The following is a 22,967-nucleotide window of genomic DNA, read 5'->3' as shown; positions in this document are numbered from 1 at the left end:
CCGAGAAAACTCTGGCCGGCTTGAACCCTTCCGACCCTGTCAGTGCCATTGTTGCTCCGCCCTCTGAGAATTCCCGCCCAAAGCCAGGAATAGAAAATTATTAACAATACATTTTCTTATCTGAAAAGTAAATCAGTCAATGTGCAAGACAATTAGTGGCAAACATAGTGTTTTTAAAAAGTTTTTTTTTTTAATCGTTCAGTCATTTTACTGTTAAAAGTTTATTTTGTTACCAACAAAATGATGGTATTAATAGAGTTGCTGGCTCTTGTTTTATACCCCCAACTGAATTCTAATGATTTATAATTATATTTGTATGACAGCTGTTTGTGGATAACCACTGGGTATGCATGTTTTAATAATTGCATGAATTAATGTGAATTTTGATGTAGACTATAAACATTTAATTAATGTTTAAAATGCAGAATGTTGGATCATACAATGGTTTGTTCTTTGCAGACTTTTTTTTTTTTTTTTTTTTTTGCTTAAAACAATCGTATGAACTTTTTTGCTGTTTAACATACCGTTACAAAACACAAATAAAAATATTTCATTTGACAAACATACTAGAATGCACTGATTTTATGGAAACGTTCAAATATTTGATGCTCAATCTCAAGTAGACAGAATGGAGATACAAGGGTTTTGCGCTCGACCAACGATACGTGATCATCCGTAGGCGAGGTCTGTTGCTCGGACACTATAGCAAACCAGAGGTATTGGCACTATACTTCAACGAGAAAAGTCTCGGGTTCGAGTCCAACCTCTGCTTGTATGAGATGCTCCTGCCTGCAGGAACCACGATTCGCTACACTGTTATTACGGTATTATCACTGTTTGGCCTAAACGAAGTTTGATTTTAATGCATACAAAATTATACCGTAGAGTTACATATTTTTAAACAGATACTCTCAGAACTTCAAAAGTACAGCACTTTTTCACACCGCTCAGTACGACATGCCCAGACTGACACACTTTTCCCTACTTATCTCACTTCTGCGCCCCCACCCCCGTCCCCCCTCCATGCCTTTTACTGTAAAGCCCTATCTCGCGATGTGTGACGCTACAGTCTCTCGCGATGAGATGTGCAGTCCCCTCCCCGTGCTTGTGCTGCTGCAGATGTTGATGTTGTGGTGGTGGACGGGTGAAACTACTGATCGCTAGTTTACTTTTTTTTTCCTACTTATAATTTTGCTCTTGTCATTGGGGTTTTCTCTCTCTGCGCTTCTCCAGGGGAGAGCAGCGTAGGGAACTGATGATGGCGGACTTTGATGAGATCTACGAGGAGGAAGAGGACGAGGACAGGGCCGTGGAGGAACAGCTGCTCAAGTACTCTCCGGACCCGGTGGTGGTGCGCGGATCCGGCCACGTCACAGTGTAAGCAGAGGGGTAGTGGGTGGAAATATTACTTATTAATTGTGTACGAGTGGAGCTACATTCGACATACTATCACAGGGACCCATGTCAGGAGCAAGTGTGAATCCGGAAGGTAGGGTACACAGGAGACTGCTCGGCGAGTCTACTAATCACCAGGCCTTTATGTTTTGGTGTGGACGAAGGGGTCAAGGGAGGGGGGGGAAGCAAGGCCCCAGAAAGGGAGATGCTCTTTCAAGTTTAATTCTTCTTCAGTGTAACTTTTTCAACAAGATGTATGATGGTTATTCAGATAATCTGATTGGTCAGGAGCACAGGTGTCATTTCAGTATTTCATATTGGTTTTGGTCGCTACAAACTCAAGTGACCCGCTCTGAACCTCGTATGTGTTCTAAACTCCGCAACAGCATCTGTATAGAAATACAAGCCAAGTCAGACTTTATATGACTCCATTATGTACACAATAAGCATGTAGTTTAAAGTGTCTGGGAATAACACGCTGTTTTGTTGTGTAAACCATCGAAAGTAACTTCGCACCACAAGATGTCTGCACAGTAATAGTGAATTATGCAAAACGAGGAAAAGTTGACAACTCGCTACCTGTGGGTTCGTTGAAAGCCCTAGAGAAGGGTTGTAAACCTATTTGTCTACTACAGTTTAGTCTGTATTTCCTAATTAGTTTCCAGTACCAGCACTGAGCACATATTTAATACGTGAAGTACAACTTTACTTTACTTTAAAGGAGCTTCAGGTGCACAGTAGCTGCCACTTTAAGTATATGGTGATTTTATTTTCACGAAAATTGAGTGTAAACAAGTTATTCAGTTCGAGTGGGAGTGACCAGTTTATTTATAGTACAGATAGGACTTAAGTTCATAATTGTTCTTGGAGATGCTGCAAGGACTTGCTTCAGATGAGATAAGACGAAGTTTAATAATTTTATTTTCTGGTAACTGCTACCTAATTTTATTAGAGAAATATCTAGTTGTAAATTGAAATATAAATACTGAATTGTTATTTGTCATTTTTTTCATGGACAGCCTTCAGGTTAAGTGTACCTGTTTGGTTTTAAACTGATGAATGCATGCCTCTAGCTTCATTTCTGCACCAACTGAAATGAACAGTTACAATTATTTCTGTATGTCATTATTGTCGTGTGATCCTGTTTACCTATTGCTGCACAGTTGATAATATAGTTCAGGAGTTTTACAGTAGTGATGGAACTTAATGTCTTCTAGAATTCAGTAACCATTCATATTAGTGTAGTTTCTCTGGTTAACCTCATGTCATAATCCTTAACAACTTTTCTGTTGACTATAGCTTCCAATTCACACTGGCTTCTTGTCAAGGAAAGTTGAGTATTTTGTACAGCCTGTACTTTGTGTTCTCTTACAGTACACCTCAGGCTGATCTTTTGGGTCACCCTGGACAGCTGTTTGTTTCTCCTTGTTCACCCTGCTATAAAAGTCCAGTCTATAGTATCAGAATCACTCTGCTTTTAAAATCACACAAACTGAAAACGTGCTTTGAGCCATGCTACTCTGTGGTGTGTTTTCTGCTTCTTGACCTTGAGATCATACTTTAATTAATCACACAAACAGTAATCCAAACCAACACAAATAATGGGCAACTTCCTAGAGGTATCACAATTACTCAGGATGTTTTTAAAAGCTCAAAGCTTTACTGCATATTGAGTGTGTTGTAAGACTCGCCGGTACATTGGAACAATAACTGCATTCGTTATTGCCTTTTTAATCTTTTATAAACGCTAAAGAAAATTTTGAATATGAATGTAAAAATATATTTTTAGACCGCGCAATTATTATCACTCATCGCAGAAATTCCCCACATAGTTCAGAAGGTTGGGCATCCTCTGATCCCACAACCAAACCAATTTTATCTTTTACACCCGAGGAACTCGAGAGTGGATGTCAGTGAGCTACCGACTTCTGAAGGACAAAGGCCATAACTGTAGGTTACCACCGGAGCTCATGGGGCTCCTGTCCAGTAGGGTTTGCTGTATTGCGATAAAGAAAAACTGTCTTTGACGGGTTTGCCTCCCTAACCCTTGGGAGCACCAGAACTAATGCAACGCTCCCTCCAGAATCTCCAGCAAAGACTGCCAACTTCTCCTATGAAACAAAGCAAGCCGGAAACTTTTCAGATGCCTTTATCCATAGTTTAATGTAATGATAATTTATTCAAGTAGAAGACATATTCCTGTAGAATTTTGATAATGATATAGTCAACTAGTCTTTTACTTGCAATAAAAAGATAAGACATGAAAGTATTAGCCTTCTACAGCCTTGCACTTCTGCTTTTCTTGCTCCCAGGAAATTAGTGCAGTGCGAAGAGGTCTTGTGAAATTTATTAGGGATGTACAGAATGTGATTATTTGGGCCGATTCAGGTTACCGATATTACATCTATTTTTTTTTTTTTTTTTTTCATTATTAGTACAATTTGTAAACCAGGATTTCATTTGACAAGCATTACACTGAAAACATCACATAACCATTTTACTTGTATGTATTTTGATAGATAAGGTAATATATACTTTCTGCAAGGTGTAAATTGAGTAAAAGACTAGTAAATATTCACACTTTTAAGTAGGGGCCAATGTATACCGGACTAGTACAGAGAGGAAAAAAAAAGAAACCTAATTTAATTGAACTAATACATACCGCAAGTGACGCAAACTATGTGTCTATTCTTTAGATAGGCTTTTTTTTTTAGTTTATTCTTTTGCCATGCTCTGTGCACTGCACTTAGGCAAATAAAAAATGTCCTTAGACAAAAAAAAAAAAAAAAGTGTTTAACTTTCTTGTTTATTGTTCACATGATAATGATGTTTAAATCAGCCTATCAGTGTGTCTGTACAGGCTTTTCTGTGACCTGTACTGTACAGTAGGAGGTGGGACAAAGTTAGTGTTGCATTGTTAATTTTGATTTAGGTTGCTAAAATCTAGTTTTCAGCATTGGAGATAAAATACCAAAAATGGAAAACAAAGCAAAAAATGCAAAGTATATTTCGGCTGAGGATTGTGTCAATAAATTGTCAATAAATTGCATGCAGATGGAGGTAAAAAGTTTTGCACATCTTGTAATGTGACTGGGGAAAATACGGTTTGATCACTATTTAGCTTCAGAATCGCATATTAAACGAAAGTCTACTACAGAGGCTGTAAGACCATAAAACAAATAACAGCTTTCAGAAAACAAACTGGAAAGTCAGCGCAGACTAAAAGTATTCCTGTCGGTTGTAACCAAATCAGTACTACAGGTACGATCCAACACAGCCACCTTGCTTCAAACAATCTGCTGCTTACTTTTTAAACAGCTTGAATTTTAGACCTGAATTAGCACGTTTTCTTTCTTTTGACTTGGTACTAATGAAATAAATTCCTGAATGGGACAAACATGACAATAAACTTGCTGCATATATGGCCATTATTAAAGAATGCCAGGTACCCTTGGGTAACCGAGTTTTGGTACTGTTTTTAATCGATTTCCACATCTTTATAACTTCCAACCAATTTAGTGGATGCAGACCATGCAGTCTCAATGTATGGGCAAGTCTTCACACCACAGAGACAGAATGTCAGCAGCAACTGCTGGAGGATGTTGCAGGCTTGCCTTTAACAAATGATGTACTCCATTTTAGTAAGTAAGCAAGGACCTCTATTTTTAGGCTTTTATAGTGCTATGAAATATTATCTACTTTGATTTATTTCATGTTTAAATAGACCCACGAAATGTCTGCAAAATCCTAGTTTTATTCCATAACCTACCTGGGAAAAATATGTAAATTCTCAGTGATTTAAATAGACCCCTAATCATGTGACTTGTGTACTGAACTTAAAAATGTGTATACATGCAATGATGGATGGCTTTACTAAATGAGTTGTATTCAGAGGTTGTATTTTACTAAAACTTGCATTTTGTAAACACCTGCATTTTTATACTGTTTTTGTGCTTAAAATCCATTTGTTTCCAATTGTATAGCAGTGTGCATATTGCACTTCTGTTAAACTTTGCAAATATGTAATTTCAGTTATATGAAAAACTGGTGTACTATTATACATAAACAGAAAGACAAGCTTACATTGAAAGGCATTTTTTATTTAAAAATGTTATGAAATACGTAAATCCTGTACAATATAATAAGACTGTTCAAAAAATCGATAAATAATAATGTGCATCAAACATGTTTTAGACACATAGCCGAACAGAAAACACAAACGCAACTCGTACACTACTCTCAATAATTTCTTCCCATATCCTTGTATAGATTTTTGTTAAAACTGCAGTCAGAAATGTAAAAATTTGTATGCTATACTATACATAATATATGCAGGCCTTTTTCTTATTTACAGTGGCTTGCAAAAGTATTGACCCCTCCCTTGGCATTTTTCCTATTTTATTGCCTTACAACCTGGAATTAAAATAGATTTTAATTTGGATTTCATGTAATGGACATACACAAAATAGTCCAAATTGGTGAAGTGAAATGAAAAAAAATAACTTGTTTCAAAAAATTCTAAAAAATAAATAACGGAAAAGTGGTGCGTGCATATGTATTCACCCCCTTTGCTATTAGGCCTCTAAATAAGATCTGGTGCAACCAATTACCTTCAGAAGTCACATAATTAGTTAAATAAAGTCCACCTGTGTGCAATCTAAGTGTCACATGATCTGTCACATGATCTCAGTATATATGCACCTGTTCTGAAAGGCCCCAGAGTCTGCAACACCACTAAGCAAGGGGCACCACCAAGCAAGCGGCACCATGAAGACCAAGGAGCTCTCCAAACAGGTCAGGGACAAAGTTGTGGAGAAGTACAGATCAGGGTTGGTGTTATAAAAAAATATCCGAAACTTTGAACATCCCACGGAGCACCGTTATAGTCATTATTAAAAAATGGAAAGAATATGGCACCACAACAAACCTGGCAAGAGAGGGCCGCCCACCAAAACTCACGGACCAGGCAAGGAGGGCATTAATCAGAGAGGCAACAAAGAGACCAAAGATAACCCTGAAGGAGCTGCAAAGCTCCACAGCAGAGATTGGAGTATCTGTTCATAGGACCACTTTAAGCCGTACACTCCACAGAGCTGGGCTTTACGGAAGAGTGGCCAGAAAAAAGACATTGCTTAAAGAAAAGAATAAGCAAACACGTTTGGTGTTCGCCAAAAGGCATGTGGGAGACTCCCCAAACATATGGAAGAAGGTACTCTGGTCAGATGAGACTAAAATTTAGCTTTTTGGCCATCAAGGAAAACGCTATGTCTGGCGCAAACCCAACACCTCTCATCACCCCGAGAACACCATCCGTGGTGGCAGCATCATGCTATGGGGATGTTTTTCATCAGCAGGGACTGGGAAACTGGTCAGAATTGAAGGAATGATGGATGGCGCTAAATACAGGGAAATTCTTGAGGGAAACCTGTTTCAGTCTTCCAGAGATTTGAGACTGGGACGGAGGTTCACCTTCCAGCAGGACAATGACCCTAAACATACTGCTAAAGCAACACTCGAGTGGTTTAAGGGGAAACATTTAAATGTCTTGGAATGGCCTAGTCAAAGCCCAGACCTCAATCCAATTGAGAATCTGTGGTATGACTTAAAGATTGCTGTACACCAGCGGAACCCATCCAACTTGAAGGAGCTGGAGTAGTTTTGCCTTGAAGAATGGGCAAAAATCCCAGTGGCTAGATGTGCCAAGCTTATAGATACATACCCCAAGAGACTTGCAGCTGTAATTGCTGCAAAAGGTGGCTCTACAAAGTATTGAGTTTGGGGGGGGGGGGGGGGGGGGGGGAATACTTATGCACGCTCAAGTTTTCTGTTGTTTTTGTCTTATTTCTTGTTTGTTTCACAATAAAAAATATTTTGCATCTTCAAAGTGGTAGGCATGTTGTGTAAATCAAATGATACAAACCCCCAAAAAATCCATTTTAATTCCAGGTTGTAAGGCAACAAAATGGGAAAAATGCCAAGGGGGGTCAATACTTTCGCAAGCCACTGTACTACAGGTACCTGACCTGGAGATACCAGAAAATGTATTATAACAATGTTAAAAGCTCCAAAAATGCAAACAGTGGTTATACATAAACCTAGAACATACTATATAGTCATACAGTGTTGAAATGACTCTTTGCAAAAACAAAAACAAGAAAACGACAAGCCGTATTACACCTTTTATCGTCAGCTGCCACACCCACGACACTGTGCTCTGACAAATGCCGAGTTGCTGCTTCAATTTGAAGGATGAAGACCAATTAATTTTTTCTTGATTGATCTATTGCAGTCGTTCTCAGCATTTTTCAAGATAGGGTCCACTACCTCTGTGTTTGGATTTTTCCCACGGACCACTTGTCAGGCATTTTTTCACACCAGCATTTTGAAACTAATTTGTATGTGTATATGTATAAGTACATGTAGAAAGTAAATTATTTATATAATGTACCTACCTTAATGGGATTCCTGGACTTGAGTCTTCGCTACCAGGTCAGCAAGGAATTTTGTCACTTTGTGAATTGAAAGCTCCTGTTTCCTTTTTTTAAAAATTCAATTTTTTGCATTTTATTAATCTATCCATTTCTAACACGATTTATTGCACTCGCTGATCGCCAACTTTGCTCGATGTACAGCTACAAAATGCACCAAAATATGAAGACGAAGTGGGTGGGAAGCAATTTGAAAAATAAAAAATGACTGGAGAATGTACCGGATGTTACATACCACTTCTGTTGGGCTATGATGTGTAAATAAAACAGGATTGGTAGCACATAGTCAATAGGATTTGTAGCATTTTGGTTAAATGTGACAGCGTCAGGAAAAGACTGTACACATTATTTCCAGAAGTAGTGTTAATAGAATTTCATTTTGGCATGTAATCTTGTGAGATACTAAATCTGGCTGAATAAACCTATATAATAAAATGGAGCTGAAATCGATCATTAATATTACAGTGCAGTTCACAGGTCATGCTACAAATATAGCCTCCTTTTGTTTCAGATTAACTTCTGTTACTATATGAAATAAAACCTTTCCAAAAACATATTGAAATAATGGTATAGTCCTATACCCCGGCAACACTAGTACATGCAGTGTTTTATTTATTTATTTATTTATTTGTTTATTTTATTTGGTTATTCAAAATGAGAACTTATATGCCGAGTGAAAAGGCTGGAACAGCCAAATTATGCTGTTTTTTTTTTTTTTTTTTTTTTTTTTTTTTTTTTAAATTTTGAAGTTCAGTGAACATGAGCAGTAGAATGAGCACAGATTGGAAAACAATGCATTTACATGAGTACAAGGCAAATGTGCCTTCATAATGTGTAAGTTATTTAGTTAGTATTTGTTTCACTAAATAAGTGCAAGCTGTTTTTGTAATTTCTCACTAATACGAACATCTGAATTTTGTGTCCGAATACGTATCAAAAAATATTTGTTTGAATATTCAGATATTTGTCCCAGCACAAATATTTGTTACACTACATAGTGACATAAAACAAATTTAAAACTAGCCCTGTTTATTTTAAGCAGTTGAAGTGTTGAGAACAACATGGAAAACAGAATTTAAAAAAAAAAACAAAAAAAAAAACTAAATGTGTTACTACTCGGAGTAGAAAATTCTCTTGGCTTTTTTCTTGGTTAGAGTTTGATTTCCTCATCACTCGAGATCCTCTGCTTTCTGAGGGCCATCAGTCTAGCCTGTCTGATACGCCACAGAGAAATTTATGTGGCGGAGGTCATTTCTTACTAAAGTGGTCGCTTGTTGTATTTGCGTTGTTCTGCACTTGCGTACATTTCTTCCCATCTTCTGCAGGTAAACCTGCAGGCCATTATTGTTTGTTTTGGTGTTGACATTGTTTTGTTGTGCTTGTGTACTTGTGATGTTGGTTTTTAAAAATCAACCTTATTGTATGTGGACAGTCTTATTATACCTGGATCTTGCATCACCATCTAATCTTCTTATTAGACATGAGTCTTGCACCACTGTCATGTGTAAGACTGTAAAACACCAAAGTTTATAGAAAAAATATCATTGAACAAGTATTCTAATAATAATGAAAATGATAATAATTGGTGATAATGACATGGAAATGCTGATCAAAGGTTATGGTATTTTATCATTATTCAGTGCTGATTATGAGTCTGATCTTGTAATTGGTTACCCCTTAACTAGGATATTAACTTGCAGACAGCACACTCACGTTAGCCATCAACAGTGTTACGTAGTTTGAGGTTAGGATGTTGGATAGATGGTTTCAGAAGTGATAGCTGAAAACAATTTAATACAGTACTTTGTTAGCATTGTTTGTTGCATGGTCAGTTAAGAATACTTGCATTTTGATTAGGTGGATTGAACATTTACATTTTTAATGAGTCCTTTATAGACCTGTGTGGCAGACTTCCATTCTGTGAGTGGTTTGTGTCATGGGAATACAGACTACAAAGCATGCACAAGATTTTTTTGTTCTTTTTTTTATTTTTACAACCGATAATTTTTTTTTTTTTTTTTTTACACAATAAACAAAGTTTTTCCCTTTTAAATATGTGTAATGTAGATTTTCCTCACTTTACAGTTTCTGTAATTGTTGAAAAAACATTGCCGCATAAATGGATTTAGATTAGTTGTTGAATTGAGGGCATGACAAGGTTTAATGGTAAAGAAAGTCATTAAGTGTTATAAGTCATGCAGAGCTGATTACACAACAGTAGTCTGATTGTATTCTTGTCGCATGAGCAATAACTGACCTCTGTAGTGTTTTGTTATGAGAATGTGTCGGTTTGAGATTTAGTACATCATTGAATAAGTTAATACTCGGACAACTTATCTACTGTTGTTAATATTCTTCTTATTTCATGTATTTTTTTTTTGTTTTGTTTTTTTCTTAAGTGATTAATCCATCCATAGCAAATAAGAATTCATCCACCCATCCATCCCCTCATCAAGCCAATTTGGGGCTCTTTCTTTTACCAAATATCTATATTTGTATTTGAAGAATAAAGACCTGCTTAATGTGCGGTGGTAATTTGTAATTTAATGTCTTGATGGACTACAATAAGCTACTTGCATTGTAATATTGAGTACAGTACTGATTATTCTTGTGTTTTTTTTTATTTTATTTATTAGTTTTGGACTTGGCAACAAATTTGAGTCCGAGTTTCCCTCATCATTAACCGGAAAGGTAAGGCACTTTTACTGCTATTGTGCACACAGTTTTCTTTTACGCCCTGCGGGCTGGCCTTGTGTAAGCTCTTTATTTCAAATCATATTTAGAACATTTTTCAGAAATGGGGGGGGGGGGGGGGGGGGGGGTATTCAGGGGGGGGTGAAAGATACCAAACCAGAAATAAACAAGTCAGACTTGTAAGGCTTTTTTTCTTGTTAGTTTTTAAACAGTTTTTAGTGTTTTTCCTTCTAGAAATAAAAAAAATAAAATAAAATTCTAATGATGATTTATAGTAAATATCAGTGAGAATCTGGCCTAATGTAGGTATAATAGGCACACTGGATGAATCTTTAATGTACTTTCATTACAAGAGGTTATTCAATGGGTGTATTATGCATTATCACAAACTTTGTCAAATTAGTTAATTATTTGCATCCTATGTGGCTGTTATGAAACGATTGGCATTTACTTTAGATATACATAAACTAAATGCCATGCACAAACAGGATGTTAAATCAAACTTGAATTTCATTAACTTTACATTTTAATTAAATTAATACTAATTATTGTGCTAGATTAAAAAAAAATACTGGAAACACAAACCTCCCTTTCTCCTATATATTTGTGTCTAAAGTACTAGTTTGGCTTCTACAATCTAATAATTGATAACTGATGCCAGTATATTCTTGTCACCCCTATTCAGGTTGCTCCAGAGGAATTCAAAGCCAGCATTAACAGGGTTAATAGCTGCTTAAAAAAGAACCTTCCTGTCAATGTGCGATGGCTGCTTTGTGGCTGTCTTTGCTGCTGCTGCACTCTTGGCTGCAGTATGTGGCCTGTCGTTTGTCTCGCCAAAAGAGTAAGTGGTTTTGAATATTCTTTTAAGAATTATCTAAAAGTCTATTACAAATACCAAGCACATTTTTAAGAGTTAAAGTAATGTCTTTTCTATAATGTTTTTTTTTTTTTTTTTTTTTTGTAATGTCATATGATGATTAAAAGTTAAATTGCTGATAAGATGGCAGTAGTGGTTAACATTAGCTCTACATTGAAGCAGTAAACTGTGAATAGAGGGAACGTGTTGTAAAATTCAGAAAGATTGTAGATCTTTTCAAGTACTGGTCTGTAAGAGTCAGTGTCAAAAACCAGTGTCCTGTAAGGGGAATTTCACAAATCTCATTTGAATGTCTTAAGAAATCACTAAGATGATATGGTCAGTAGGTGGGATAGCTAAGTAAAAGAGCATAATTGTAAAATGACCTAGTTCTGCAAATATGTTTTTATATTACAATATATGCAGATTGTAAGAAATAGTGGGAATGAGAAGACTCCATTCAGCCCACTGGAGATGATAATCCCATGCTGGTGCACCATATGCTTTAACAGAATATAATCAGTCTGTATTGTTTCTATAGCTCCTTTTGTGATAAATCGCCTCAGAGCTTTACAGATAAAATAACAAAAGTGTATAACACAAAACAATTAAAAGATGACAAAATGCAAATATCCCTTTAAATTGCATGTAGTAAAACAAGTCTTTATTACTTTAAAAAGCAGTGATTAGAAATAAGTGGTATCAAAATGAATAAGAATGTACAGTACAAGGCATGAAAACTTAAACTTTTTATTTTTTAATATTTAAATCCTCGGTCAATACTTAGTTATTTTTAGCTTGGCATTTCAGTTTGTTTTATATTTGTATTTCCTTCAGCTATACTGAGCATCAAAAGAAACATCACTTAAATTTGAGCATCAAAAGAAACCTATCATTTATATTTGGATAAAATTCATTAGATGTGTTCATAAAATGACAAACTCTGTTTTAGAGCAGATGCAGTGAGTTTTTATTGTGCTTTTTAACAATTGACATCACGAAGATGCTGCAAAATGATTGGTCGATCTTGGGCAGGTGTTGTGACTCTTGGCCTCCCAGTTCGTGGCCTGTCATTGACAGAGTGTGTCTGGTTTTACCATTTCGCCAGGTTTGAAATTGCTGGCTGTGACCACCCAAGACGACGAGCCACAGTACTCTGACCTAGTCCAGCCTCCAACATGCCAGTTGCACGAAGGCGCTGCTATCTTGACAGACGTGGCATATTGTTTTTTTTCTGCGATTTTCTTTATTGCTTGCAGTTCAACAGCTGAAATCACTCCATATCCAGTGTCCAATCAACTGTCTCACTAATTAGGTGATTAAGTTCATATGCTTCAGTCGTAGTCACTCAAGTGTGTCATGGTCAAGGATGAATGATCGAGTGATTAAAAAGAAACCAAAAACATTTTGTAAATGTGCATCATTTTATATACTTTTTTTTTTTTTTTTTTTTCAGTAGGAAATGTGTTATAATAATGATACATTTCTTTTGATGCTCGGTATATTTTAGCTATTCCTTTTAGGTTTTTACCTTTTGTCTTAATACACCCAATAGGGTGCGAGGTGCGACAGGATTGTCTTGTTTCAAGGGCCCTTGCCAAAGTTCCAAGTAGGCTTCTATAAATGGAGCATGTTCTGATTAATATTCAGGTCTTTACTTTATCTCCTGTGCACTGCACAGGTGTTTTCAAATTTTGTCCAATTTGATATTGGTCTCAGTTGAGATTTGTGTAATATGTATCTGTTTTTATAAGGGCCACATCTATAAATCATAGCAAAGGTTTAGTAATATTCTGCTAAATATTCTTAGGAACTTTTTCATTTTTGTTTCTAAATAGTTATTTTTGCAACTGTATTTTGAATTTTTTTTAAGCTGTCTGCAGTTGCAAGGTGTGTTTAAGCAGTATCAGAGACACAAATGTGCTTGTGGCATTTTATCCAAGGCTCTATTTACATGTTTAATAATTGCAGTTGTATAATTATTTCATCCCTGCAAGGCAACGTCTGCTCTATAGCTTAAACTTAGTTTGTCAGCACCACTTTTCATTTTCTAAACAAAACATCGCAACCGAAGTTAAAGGGAAGGGATGCATATTTTTACAGATGTAAGGGGGCTGTTGCTGAATCTGTGTCTCTTAAATACTTTTGTTGTGCTGAGATATCATTCTGTTAGGCAAAAACAATTGTGCGAGTAGTTTCAGGTTTCCATGTCGTTTAGAATTTGTATGCAGATCACCACAGTGTGCTGAAAACTTTCCTCACATGAAGTGCTTCTTTTCTGGTTTTGTATTTGCTCACCTGCCTCTCACTGTAAATCATTGAGATGTCAAGTGTCGTGATTAATTAAGCTGCACGTGCAAGTGCTTTTTTTCACCTGTCAAGAAAGAAAGAAGCTACGCTTTGGAGAACTGCGTGATGCTACTTAATTCACAATGTCCTGTGCCATGCCGTGCAGCTTGCACACATTTTCTACTTTTTTGTGTTCTCCAAATAACCTTTGGGGCAGATTGGTATCTCCCATTTGTAACTTGTAAAATTTAAGATATGTTTCATACTTTTTAAAATAAATATATTTTATATCTAAAAATGTAAAGCGTCAGTCCAGCTTCTTTTCCCAAAAGATTCTTGTTTGTGTACTTCAAAAAATAAATAAAAATAAACCTTAGTTCCTTAACCTTTTGTAATGTGGTAAAACAAACCACAAAGTTATTGGAAATTGTTATTGTGTTAAGTATACCTTCTGTTTTAAAATCCGGTTATTGCATTACATTAGAAGCAGTATTACTACAGTACATAGTGTAACCAACTTGAGAGTTCTATAAAACAGACACGTTCTTATTAGCTCATATTTGTATTATTGTATACCATGAAATATCAGAAACATAAGAGATGTAACCCAAGAAGACTTTCTATTCTATTTAAAACCTTTTTTTTGGAAAAAAATCCTATATATCTATATATATATATATATATATATATATATATATATATATTTTTTTTTTTTTTCCTTACAGGTGGATGTAATTATTTACAAATTGTAACCTAATAGTTGTATGTATATGCAGATTTTCAAACCTGAACAAATCAAGTAATGGTACTTGTTCCTTTGGCTAATTCATTAAAGCAGTGGGGCAAGAAAACAGCAAGGTAAACCTAGGTTTTGTGTCAGCTCTGCCATTGGTCTAGCAGCGGGTGAGCAGGCAGATGCCTGCTCAGAGTGAAAAACTTAATGCCAATTTCTCCATTGATAGAGTAGCCTTTCAGAGTCAATGAGCTCTGTCAATGTGGGCTTGTCAGGGCTACAACTTCATAGACCTGAGAGGCGGTTTGAGAGGTCAGGCCTTTTCAGGTTTGCTGTGATGCAAATGAACTTCACTGCTTAAACAACTATTGGAATTTTTATGTCTTTTTTTTTCTTTACAAAGTCATTGACGAGACGTTCAGTGCTTTTTAAATTGGAAGCTGCATTGTGCAAAAAGACCTTGTACAGATTTACGGAGGACTGAAAGCAGTTAGATCATGTTCTTTTCATGGTGCGATTAGAATCAAATCGATTTCCCTCCAGCCTTAAGCATGCAGAATGGAGGAGCTAACAAAGGTTTTGGGGCTAGACAAGGAGCAGAACGAACGACTGAACTGAATGTTAATTATACTATGCAATATTACTTTTCTTTTGATTTTGGCGATTTGACTAGAAACTAACAAAAAAGTGTGACCTTATTTACCATCCCTCTTTAAAAAGGGAAAAGGGTGGTGGGTTGGGGGACACGACTCACAAGTGTAACTCGGGGGCACGGAAAAAAAAAAATCAATAGAACAAAATTTGTTTTTAAAAATCCCTTGGGATCAGAGGAGACTCCTGTGCTTTACAAGTGAATCTCAATTTTTAATTGGGAATACATCAATTGAAAAAGGTAAAGCAATTTAATAAAGGTTTATGTTTTATCCAAAAAGTTGAAATTGCAGGTATGCTCAGGTTGATGATCTGATTTATTTTTTATTTTTTTTCTCTCCTACCTTGATCTCAATAAAATGTGCTTTGTGTCCAAGTCAGTTTCAAAGCAAAAAGCAATAGTTTACAATTTTGTTATTACTCCAGTGAATATTTTTGTATTTTATTTACTGAATAGAGATTATTTATTTTTTCCCACACATTAGATAATAACCGTGTGTACTTTGTCCTGCACCAACTCGGGAGCAGCTGCTGCTGGGCTGGTAGTGCAGTTGAACTTGGTGTCAGCTTTAAATGTCCCCTCTGCACCTGCAGCTGTGCAAGCCCTATCTTGACACCTGGCTTCATCATTTATCTTCTTTTTATTATTGTTGATCTAATGGGGAGTGTGTTTCCTTTTGTCTGCTGTGCGATAATTGGCATTCATACAAGGAGTTTAGTGGTTTAATGAAGAATGTTACAATTTATTTTCACTCCAGTTCCCAATATCAATGGCACCTCTTTTCTAAAAAGATATATGGTTAGTCTTTTTATCAAGTACAATATGTATCATTTTATTTATGTATTTATTTGTTTGTTTAAATTAAAATATTGGTTGTCAAAGTTAAAATGAATGTTTTGTTTTGCAGCATTCTAGGGCTATTATTGAAGGACGGTTGTTTTTGTTGAAAAAACTGTAAAATTGTGTTATTGTTATAGGTAGGGAGTAAAGCAAAGCATGGACAATGTTTGCATAATGGACCCTTTTTTGTATATATGATTCAGCTTGAAATGAAAACTATTATTAAATAACATAGATGGATAGGTAGATGTGTGTTTATGTGTGTATCTAATATCATCAAAACTATGCAGAGATCTGTGCAGAAATCACAGGAACAAATGGCTTGTGAAATTGTAAAATTATACTTTGTAACTTCTTATTAAGTAAGTCACGGTCTAAAATAGTGTGCTTTTCTTGCAGACAACGTGCAAGACAAATCTGTAACATTAATGAAACCCTACTTATTATGATATTAAAGTCATGTTGGCCAATAGACCGACTGCCTTTGTGATATTTAAGGATTGCTGGGTTTTTTCTGTTAAAAAAAAAAAAAAGAAGTGCGCTAGTGAAAATGCTTCATTTGTTCCCACCAATGGCTGGATTAAAAAGGCCATTTCTATTCTAGTTACTGTTTAACACTGAAGGTGCTTTGACAGCACTAGACCACCCTGTTCAGTCACTGTCCCACACCTCTTCCCTCTTTTCAGACAAGCAGCTGCAGTGCAAAGTTTTTCAAGAATCAGTCAAGAGTAAAATTCTTTCTCATTTGTCTTCCAGACACGAAGATCGATCGAGAAGTTGTTAGACTGGGAAAACAATAGGTTATACCACAAGGTGAGTACCGCAGGGAGCAGCTTTTTGCAAGGGGTTCAAACCATTGGGGTCTGAATTGCACAGTATGGAAACAGATGCTTTTGTTGAGCTAAAAATATGAAAGGTGGACAAATGGGTTTGTCTGGGTGCTGCAATAAAATGGAAGTCATTTTTCTTTCTTTTCTCTCCATCTTTTCCAGCTGTGCTTGCACTGGAGGCTGAGCAAAAGGAAATGCGAAAGGAATAACATGATGGAATATGTAAGTTAAAGCGCGGTTTTGTGTTTCTCTATTAAAGGATCATTTATTTTGCTTCTGATCTTATTCTTTTCGTGATTATTTATCAGCCAAGGTGTCAAGATGCTTAATTGCTGGAGTGGAATGATTTTCTACGGTCCGCAGATGCACATTTTCACGTGCAGGGTTGATTTATAAAGTTATGAATGGTTTGAACTGTGTTCAGAAAAAATAATAAATTAATTGAAAGAATAAAACAGCCTGAAGATGCCTTGATGGGGTGTGAAATTTCAGCTGTTGAATAAAGAATTATTTGAAAGTTTAGGTACCTACCAAGCTTTTGTGAAGGCCTTTTTTAGATTAAAAAAAACAAAAAAAAACTTTTTAGCAAGTACTAGTTTACCAGACATTTAATGTTAATTCAACTTTTTCATTTATATATTTTTGTAACAATAAAGAGTAAAATTAGACCTTATTGTGATATAATTAATGTAAATTAACCATTCCTACACTTGCTGAAATGAATTGAATACGTTTATTTGCAAACTGTATTAACTTATATTAAAAAAGCTACATCCACCCATTTCTGTTACTTTTACACTAACATTTAATTTAGGAATCTTGTTCATTATAATTTACTATGCACATATCTAGCATGTGCGAACCTCATAAACAATTCCACAAGAGCTTTTAATCTGCTTAAAGAGGGGAAGGTCAAATGTACAAAACATTTAAAGATTTGGCTTTAGAGATTCACAAAAACTTCCATTCTCTATTATCTTTTTTTTATTCATAGGCTTTCAGGCAATTATTGATGAAAGTCTAGTTTCAAACCCAAAACATAAAAGACCTTTTTAAAAATGACGCTTTGTGTAGAATTAAAAAAACAAAAAACTATTCACCACATTGGTTACTATAGATTTTTGCATCAGCATCTACAATGAACATGTTGATTTATGGCAGCACGAGACACGTGATCCGGTTGTATAATGAATGAAAAGAGAACAGGAGTAGCTGGCTGAATCACTTATGGTTTGCCTGGATAAGTTATTTTTATAATTTCATCCATAAACAAACAAGAAAGTAAGGACATAGAGAGCCATACTTTCAGCAAACAGTTTGCTTACAGATAAGAACACTTTTTGTCAAGCTGACATCAATACAAAAAGTATACCCATGCAGTATTTCCTGAGTGTCTCAAACACATGTTTTGTCAAGCATATCATGTTCTATGAATTTTTTTAAATCCTTTTTATTTTATATTCGTATAAACTGTTCACCACTTTGTCAATAAGCTAATTATTGATTGGATACAAGATGCACAGTAGTTTATCTAACAGAAAGGATGGATAGGAAATTCAGTGAAGCAGTTGCCTACAAATAATATTATTGTAAGGATGTTACGATCTACAATGTGAAGGGCGATATTGAAAATTGCTTTCGTAGATACATTGAGAAACTAATATATTAGGAAAATAGTTTCGCTAAATATTTTGTAACCCCTCTTCCATAGAGTGACAAGCCCTATCTGCTATATGTTGGTGCAGACATGGTGAGGCAGAATGGGTCTTGCATTCTGAAGGATCAGGTGCAGTACATGCAGCTGGGTGCAGCCTCCTAATTAAATGATCAACGTACTTCATGGTATGATTAGGTTTAGTTATTTTCTGAGCATTAGCAGAGGTCAAGGGTCCTTCAAAAGGTTCATTTGGTTCTGGTGATAAGTGTTCCCAGCTTCATGCTAATTAAACATTTTGGAAGTAGTGGCACAAGAGTGGAAAACATTGGATGGTCCCCATTTAACATTTCTCTTTTTTTTTTTTTTTTTCCCCCCAGGTCATCCTAATAGAATTTTTACCGAAGACCCCAATCTTCCGACCAGACTAGCATTTGATCTGTTTGAGACTCATTTCAGTGTGTTTTCCTTCCAATGGTGCCTTGCTTGGTACTGTCCTGGTGGTGATATAGAAATTATCTGACAGAACCTTGTGGTTACAATAGAAGCGTTTTCCACTTCCCACACAGCTTCCAAACCATAGATCCTCGAGTCTTACCCTCCATCACCTGTCTTGCTTTGTACTTGAACACACCCTGAATCTGAATAATAGAAAAGGAAAACCTCCAGCTTTTGCTTGCCTGAAAACTTGTACAAATCAGCAGTTGTTTGTTTGTTTGTTTCATCCTTGTATAATGCTGATTTAAAATATTTAATGGGAAACACTACCTTAGTTTGCCCTTATGTTTTCCATCATGTGTTAAACATTCCCACAGTTAAATGTATCTGTTTTCTACATGCTAGCTTATCTAAAATCAAAGAGCTCACCTATTATTTTATAATGAATCTTGTCAGCTGGTTCTGCAAAAGATCTACCTTATTACTCTTAGAAATGTAAATGTTTTTATATGGAAACAAAATCAATAGGGTTTTTGCATGTTTCTGACCATTGCTGAGGCTCAGGACCTTAAAATGCACTAGTGTTGCAGTCTAGAATGGATATATTCTCTTTTTCAGGTAGGTGCCATATTTAATGGCTTTATTTTTGATTATTTTGTTTGCTTTTTTTTTTTTTTTTTGATACATGGGGGTGTACAAATATCAGATGTTTACTTTTTACCAGTATAATTTAGTGTATGTATAGTGTTAACTGTAACGTGTTTGGGTTCTATAACTATGACAAGAATTGCGCTGCGGCAAACGCATAACTGTTGAAAGGTCAAGTTATGTAACATTCATCAATACTGTCACACATTGATCTAATACTATGCTCAAGCATTTTGAAATCTAAGGTATTGTTAAATTTACCTTAAGGCAAAAACTGTGCCGTTTTGTTTTTCCCAAATAATGTGTGAACAGATATTTTTTCACCCCTCAGTTTAGATCAATGTATTTTTTTGCTTTCTTTTTTTTGGTATTAACCTGTATTTTTATTTTATTTTTTGTAATATATTTTATAACAAACACTGTATCGGTTGTCCTGAAATGCTTTCAGTATGAATTATGAAACACCTTACAAATGTGGAGAGATGTGTATCTGTTGCCTTTTATACAACAGATTATTTCTTCAGAAAGGTCAGTCTGTAATCTTCATTCACGGTAATAGTTTTAAGTAAACATTTAAACTTATTTATGCAAAATGATTTTTTTTTTCTTACACTATACGTATAAAGAGCATGAAATAAGTTCATGCTTATTACAATGAAAATAAAAAATCTGCTGGACCCCTATAGCCTATTATTATTATTATTATTATTATTATTATTATTATTATTATTATTATTATTATTATTATCCATCCAGATTCATATGTCTTATTGAAATATGTTTTATACTTCTAGGATGTCATTGGAGTTGTAATCTTTTTTTAAAATTACTTCACAACCTAATTTAAATGGTTTGTAAATCTTACATTTTGTTGGAATTAATTTTGTTAGATAACTTGGCCTAAATGTTATGCTTTACTTTTAATATACTGGACAGCTATGTTCTGTTATCCAGACAATTCCTGTGACACTAGGGTTGGATCCATTTCGACAAACTTTAGTATATCACTTATCAAATATGGTTACACCACCAAGAGCTACCACTCTATGAATTAATATGTAAGCAATAAGGCACGACCGGGTGAGTAATAAACTAATATCACCATGCCCTGGGTGCATTGTAAGTCACAAGAGTATATCGCACACCCTGAAGTGCCTTATTGCACTTATAAAATGGGTTAAAATTAAGTAATGTTGTTTTTTTTTTTTTTTTTTTTTTTTTTTTTTTTCGTTTTGTTTTTTAATTAAGAAAAAAGTAATTTGTATTAAATATCCTTCCGCCTAAAACTGAGCTAAGAAAAAACAGTTCTATATAACTTTTTTTTAAAATAAAAACAAAAAAGCATTAATTAAAAAAAAAAAAAAAAAAAACGCTATTTATAGATGTTGAGTTGAACATTGCCTTTGAAAGTGCAGTTTTTCTTCATTTGATTATATTTATAATTGTAATTCTTTGGTTTGTTCAGTTTTAATGTAATATATTACTGGCTATTTTCGTCATGACAGCACAAACAAGTCTGCCTTTAAAGCACACAGAGCCTTCCTCGCAAGACCTGCGACAGTATCAGGTGACAGTCCTGTGGGTTTGTTTGTGTTTTTTTTTTTTAATCATCCTCTGTTATGCGAGGTGAGGAATGATCCATACCAGATTTGTGCTACCGTTTCACAGAATACCCAGTTAGCAAACTGACTTTAAAGTTTACAGCTGGACAATGTGGAGAACTACTGGGTCAGTGTTAAGAAACAATTTAAAGCAATGCATGGCACAGCAGAAAAGATGATACCATCATACCTGGACACATTTATGTGGAGAAAGGTATGGCAGAATTGTCGAGATGCATTTAGAAATACTGTGCATCAGACCAAACCGCTACGCAGGGGGTGGGACCTGTGGCAGTAGGCTGGGCAGGAGGTGCAACAGACAAAATAAAGATGGACAGAGATGGGGGCAGCAGCAACAAAACATCCATTTAACCACCAAAGTCTCATAAGAATGATCCAAATCTTGGCGAGTTTTGAATTGATTTGAATACTTTTGCCTTTGTTCACTACTTTAATTAATCATTGGTGTCTGATTCAGGCTCATTCAATATCTCATCTACACGGTTTCCCAAAAGGTCAACGTCTATGTAAATCTTGTCAGTTTTGTTTATTGCTGTAAATTCCAATATGTCTGCCGTGATTTTTCCCCTTTTTATAAAATACCAACCCATGGTGATATGCTGTAATAGCAACACCCCTATTTGAACTGTTTCAACCAACCAGCAGTATTTAAAATCCCCATTTTATAAATACATATAAATGTGGCAGTATGGTACGGGGGGAGCTACTTCACTGTGGCATTCTTGGGTGTGATCTAAATATTGCTTTACTTTACAGCCAAAATGTATCATAATATAATTTTTATTAGAGGTCTTAATACAATAAATGTTTTTAGTGGGGTTACAAAAACTTAGAATTTTAAGGTCATTTAAGTACTTCAATATAAGCTTACTGCATAGTCCTATATGTTACACATTTACATTATACTCCAGTGAAGCACAACACTGTTTTGGTTTATACAAACTAAAAGGGAGGAGCTCCAATCATTTTTGAGACAAATAATGTTTAGAAAGACTTTTTTTAGCGAGTATAATACATATTGTTCTGGAATCCTAGTTTGATGTACTGTATTTTATTTAAGTAAATAAATAAGTGTTATTTGAGTTTATCAAGAGACCTAGCCCAAGGATCAAATACATTGTTGTATGGTTCTTTATCAGCAGAAATAAAATTAACGTTTTTTTGGCAAGAGTGTATTTGTATACCCTTACTAAATCATTGTAGCTCACCATCTGCATGAAAATGATTTGCATGCTCGTAGGCCGTTCAGATGTAACATGTTGACAGCTGAGAGATGAAATCGCCATCTTCTGTGGGCCAGAGCGCACCTGAGGTGGCGGCAGAGAGAGTGGTGGAGTGCTTTATTCATCGATGGATGCTGTTTTGCCCTTGACAGATCTGACAGAAGCCAATGTGTGAGGAGACGTCGTGGTGAACGTTATGCTGACTTGCGTTGTTCAAACCAACCGGTGGGGCGGTGGAAGTGTGATGATGTGGGTAGGAATCTCCTTTAACACAAGAGCGCCTTTGGTGCAGATTGAGGGCAACCTGACTGCTCAGCGATACATTGAGGCAACAGTTTTTCCGTTCCTGCAAGCCAATCCGGAAATGTCAATTTTCCAGCAGGACAATTCAAGACCCCACAGTGCTAGGATTACAATTGCATGACTTCAAGAAAACAATGTCGAGGTCTTGCCATGGCCAGGTTTTTCTCCTGACCTGAGTCCAATAGAACATCTGTGGGACCAAATAGCCGGTGTCATCCACAGGAGACAACCGCAACCAGCCAACCTTTGCCAGCTGGCTGCAGCTGCACAGGAAGAGTGGTGGAGCATCCACAACAATCTAT

The 22,967-nt window shown here is 35.7% G+C and overlaps 1 protein-coding gene across 1 annotated transcript; it reads left to right on the top strand.

Moving 5' to 3' along the window:
- Window positions 1-1,096: 1,096 nt before the first annotated feature.
- Window positions 1,097-20,192, top strand: LOC121320029 (cysteine-rich hydrophobic domain-containing protein 2). The gene is made up of 6 exons (XM_041258148.1): window positions 1,097-1,377; window positions 10,520-10,574; window positions 11,263-11,418; window positions 16,704-16,760; window positions 16,940-16,999; window positions 18,812-20,192. Exons 1-6 carry the CDS (start codon window positions 1,256-1,258, stop codon window positions 18,860-18,862), a joined length of 501 nt encoding a protein of 166 aa, XP_041114082.1. The 5' UTR covers window positions 1,097-1,255; the 3' UTR covers window positions 18,863-20,192.
- Window positions 20,193-22,967: the final 2,775 nt, after the last annotated feature.

This window comes from Polyodon spathula, chromosome 1 (genome assembly GCF_017654505.1).
Source record: "Polyodon spathula isolate WHYD16114869_AA chromosome 1, ASM1765450v1, whole genome shotgun sequence".
Lineage (NCBI taxonomy): Eukaryota > Metazoa > Chordata > Actinopteri > Acipenseriformes > Polyodontidae > Polyodon > Polyodon spathula.
This window is presented reverse-complemented; position numbering and strand designations above follow the sequence as displayed.

Coding starts and splice junctions, on each gene's coding strand:
- LOC121320029 (XM_041258148.1), top strand. CDS start 1,256: ATGATGGCGGACTTTGATGAGATCTACGAGGAGGAAGAGGACGAGGAC. Junction 16,761..16,939: donor ACAATAGGTTATACCACAAG/GTGAGTACCGCA, acceptor CATCTTTTCCAG/CTGTGCTTGCACTGGAGGCT. Junction 17,000..18,811: donor GGAATAACATGATGGAATAT/GTAAGTTAAAGC, acceptor TTTTCCCCCCAG/GTCATCCTAATAGAATTTTT.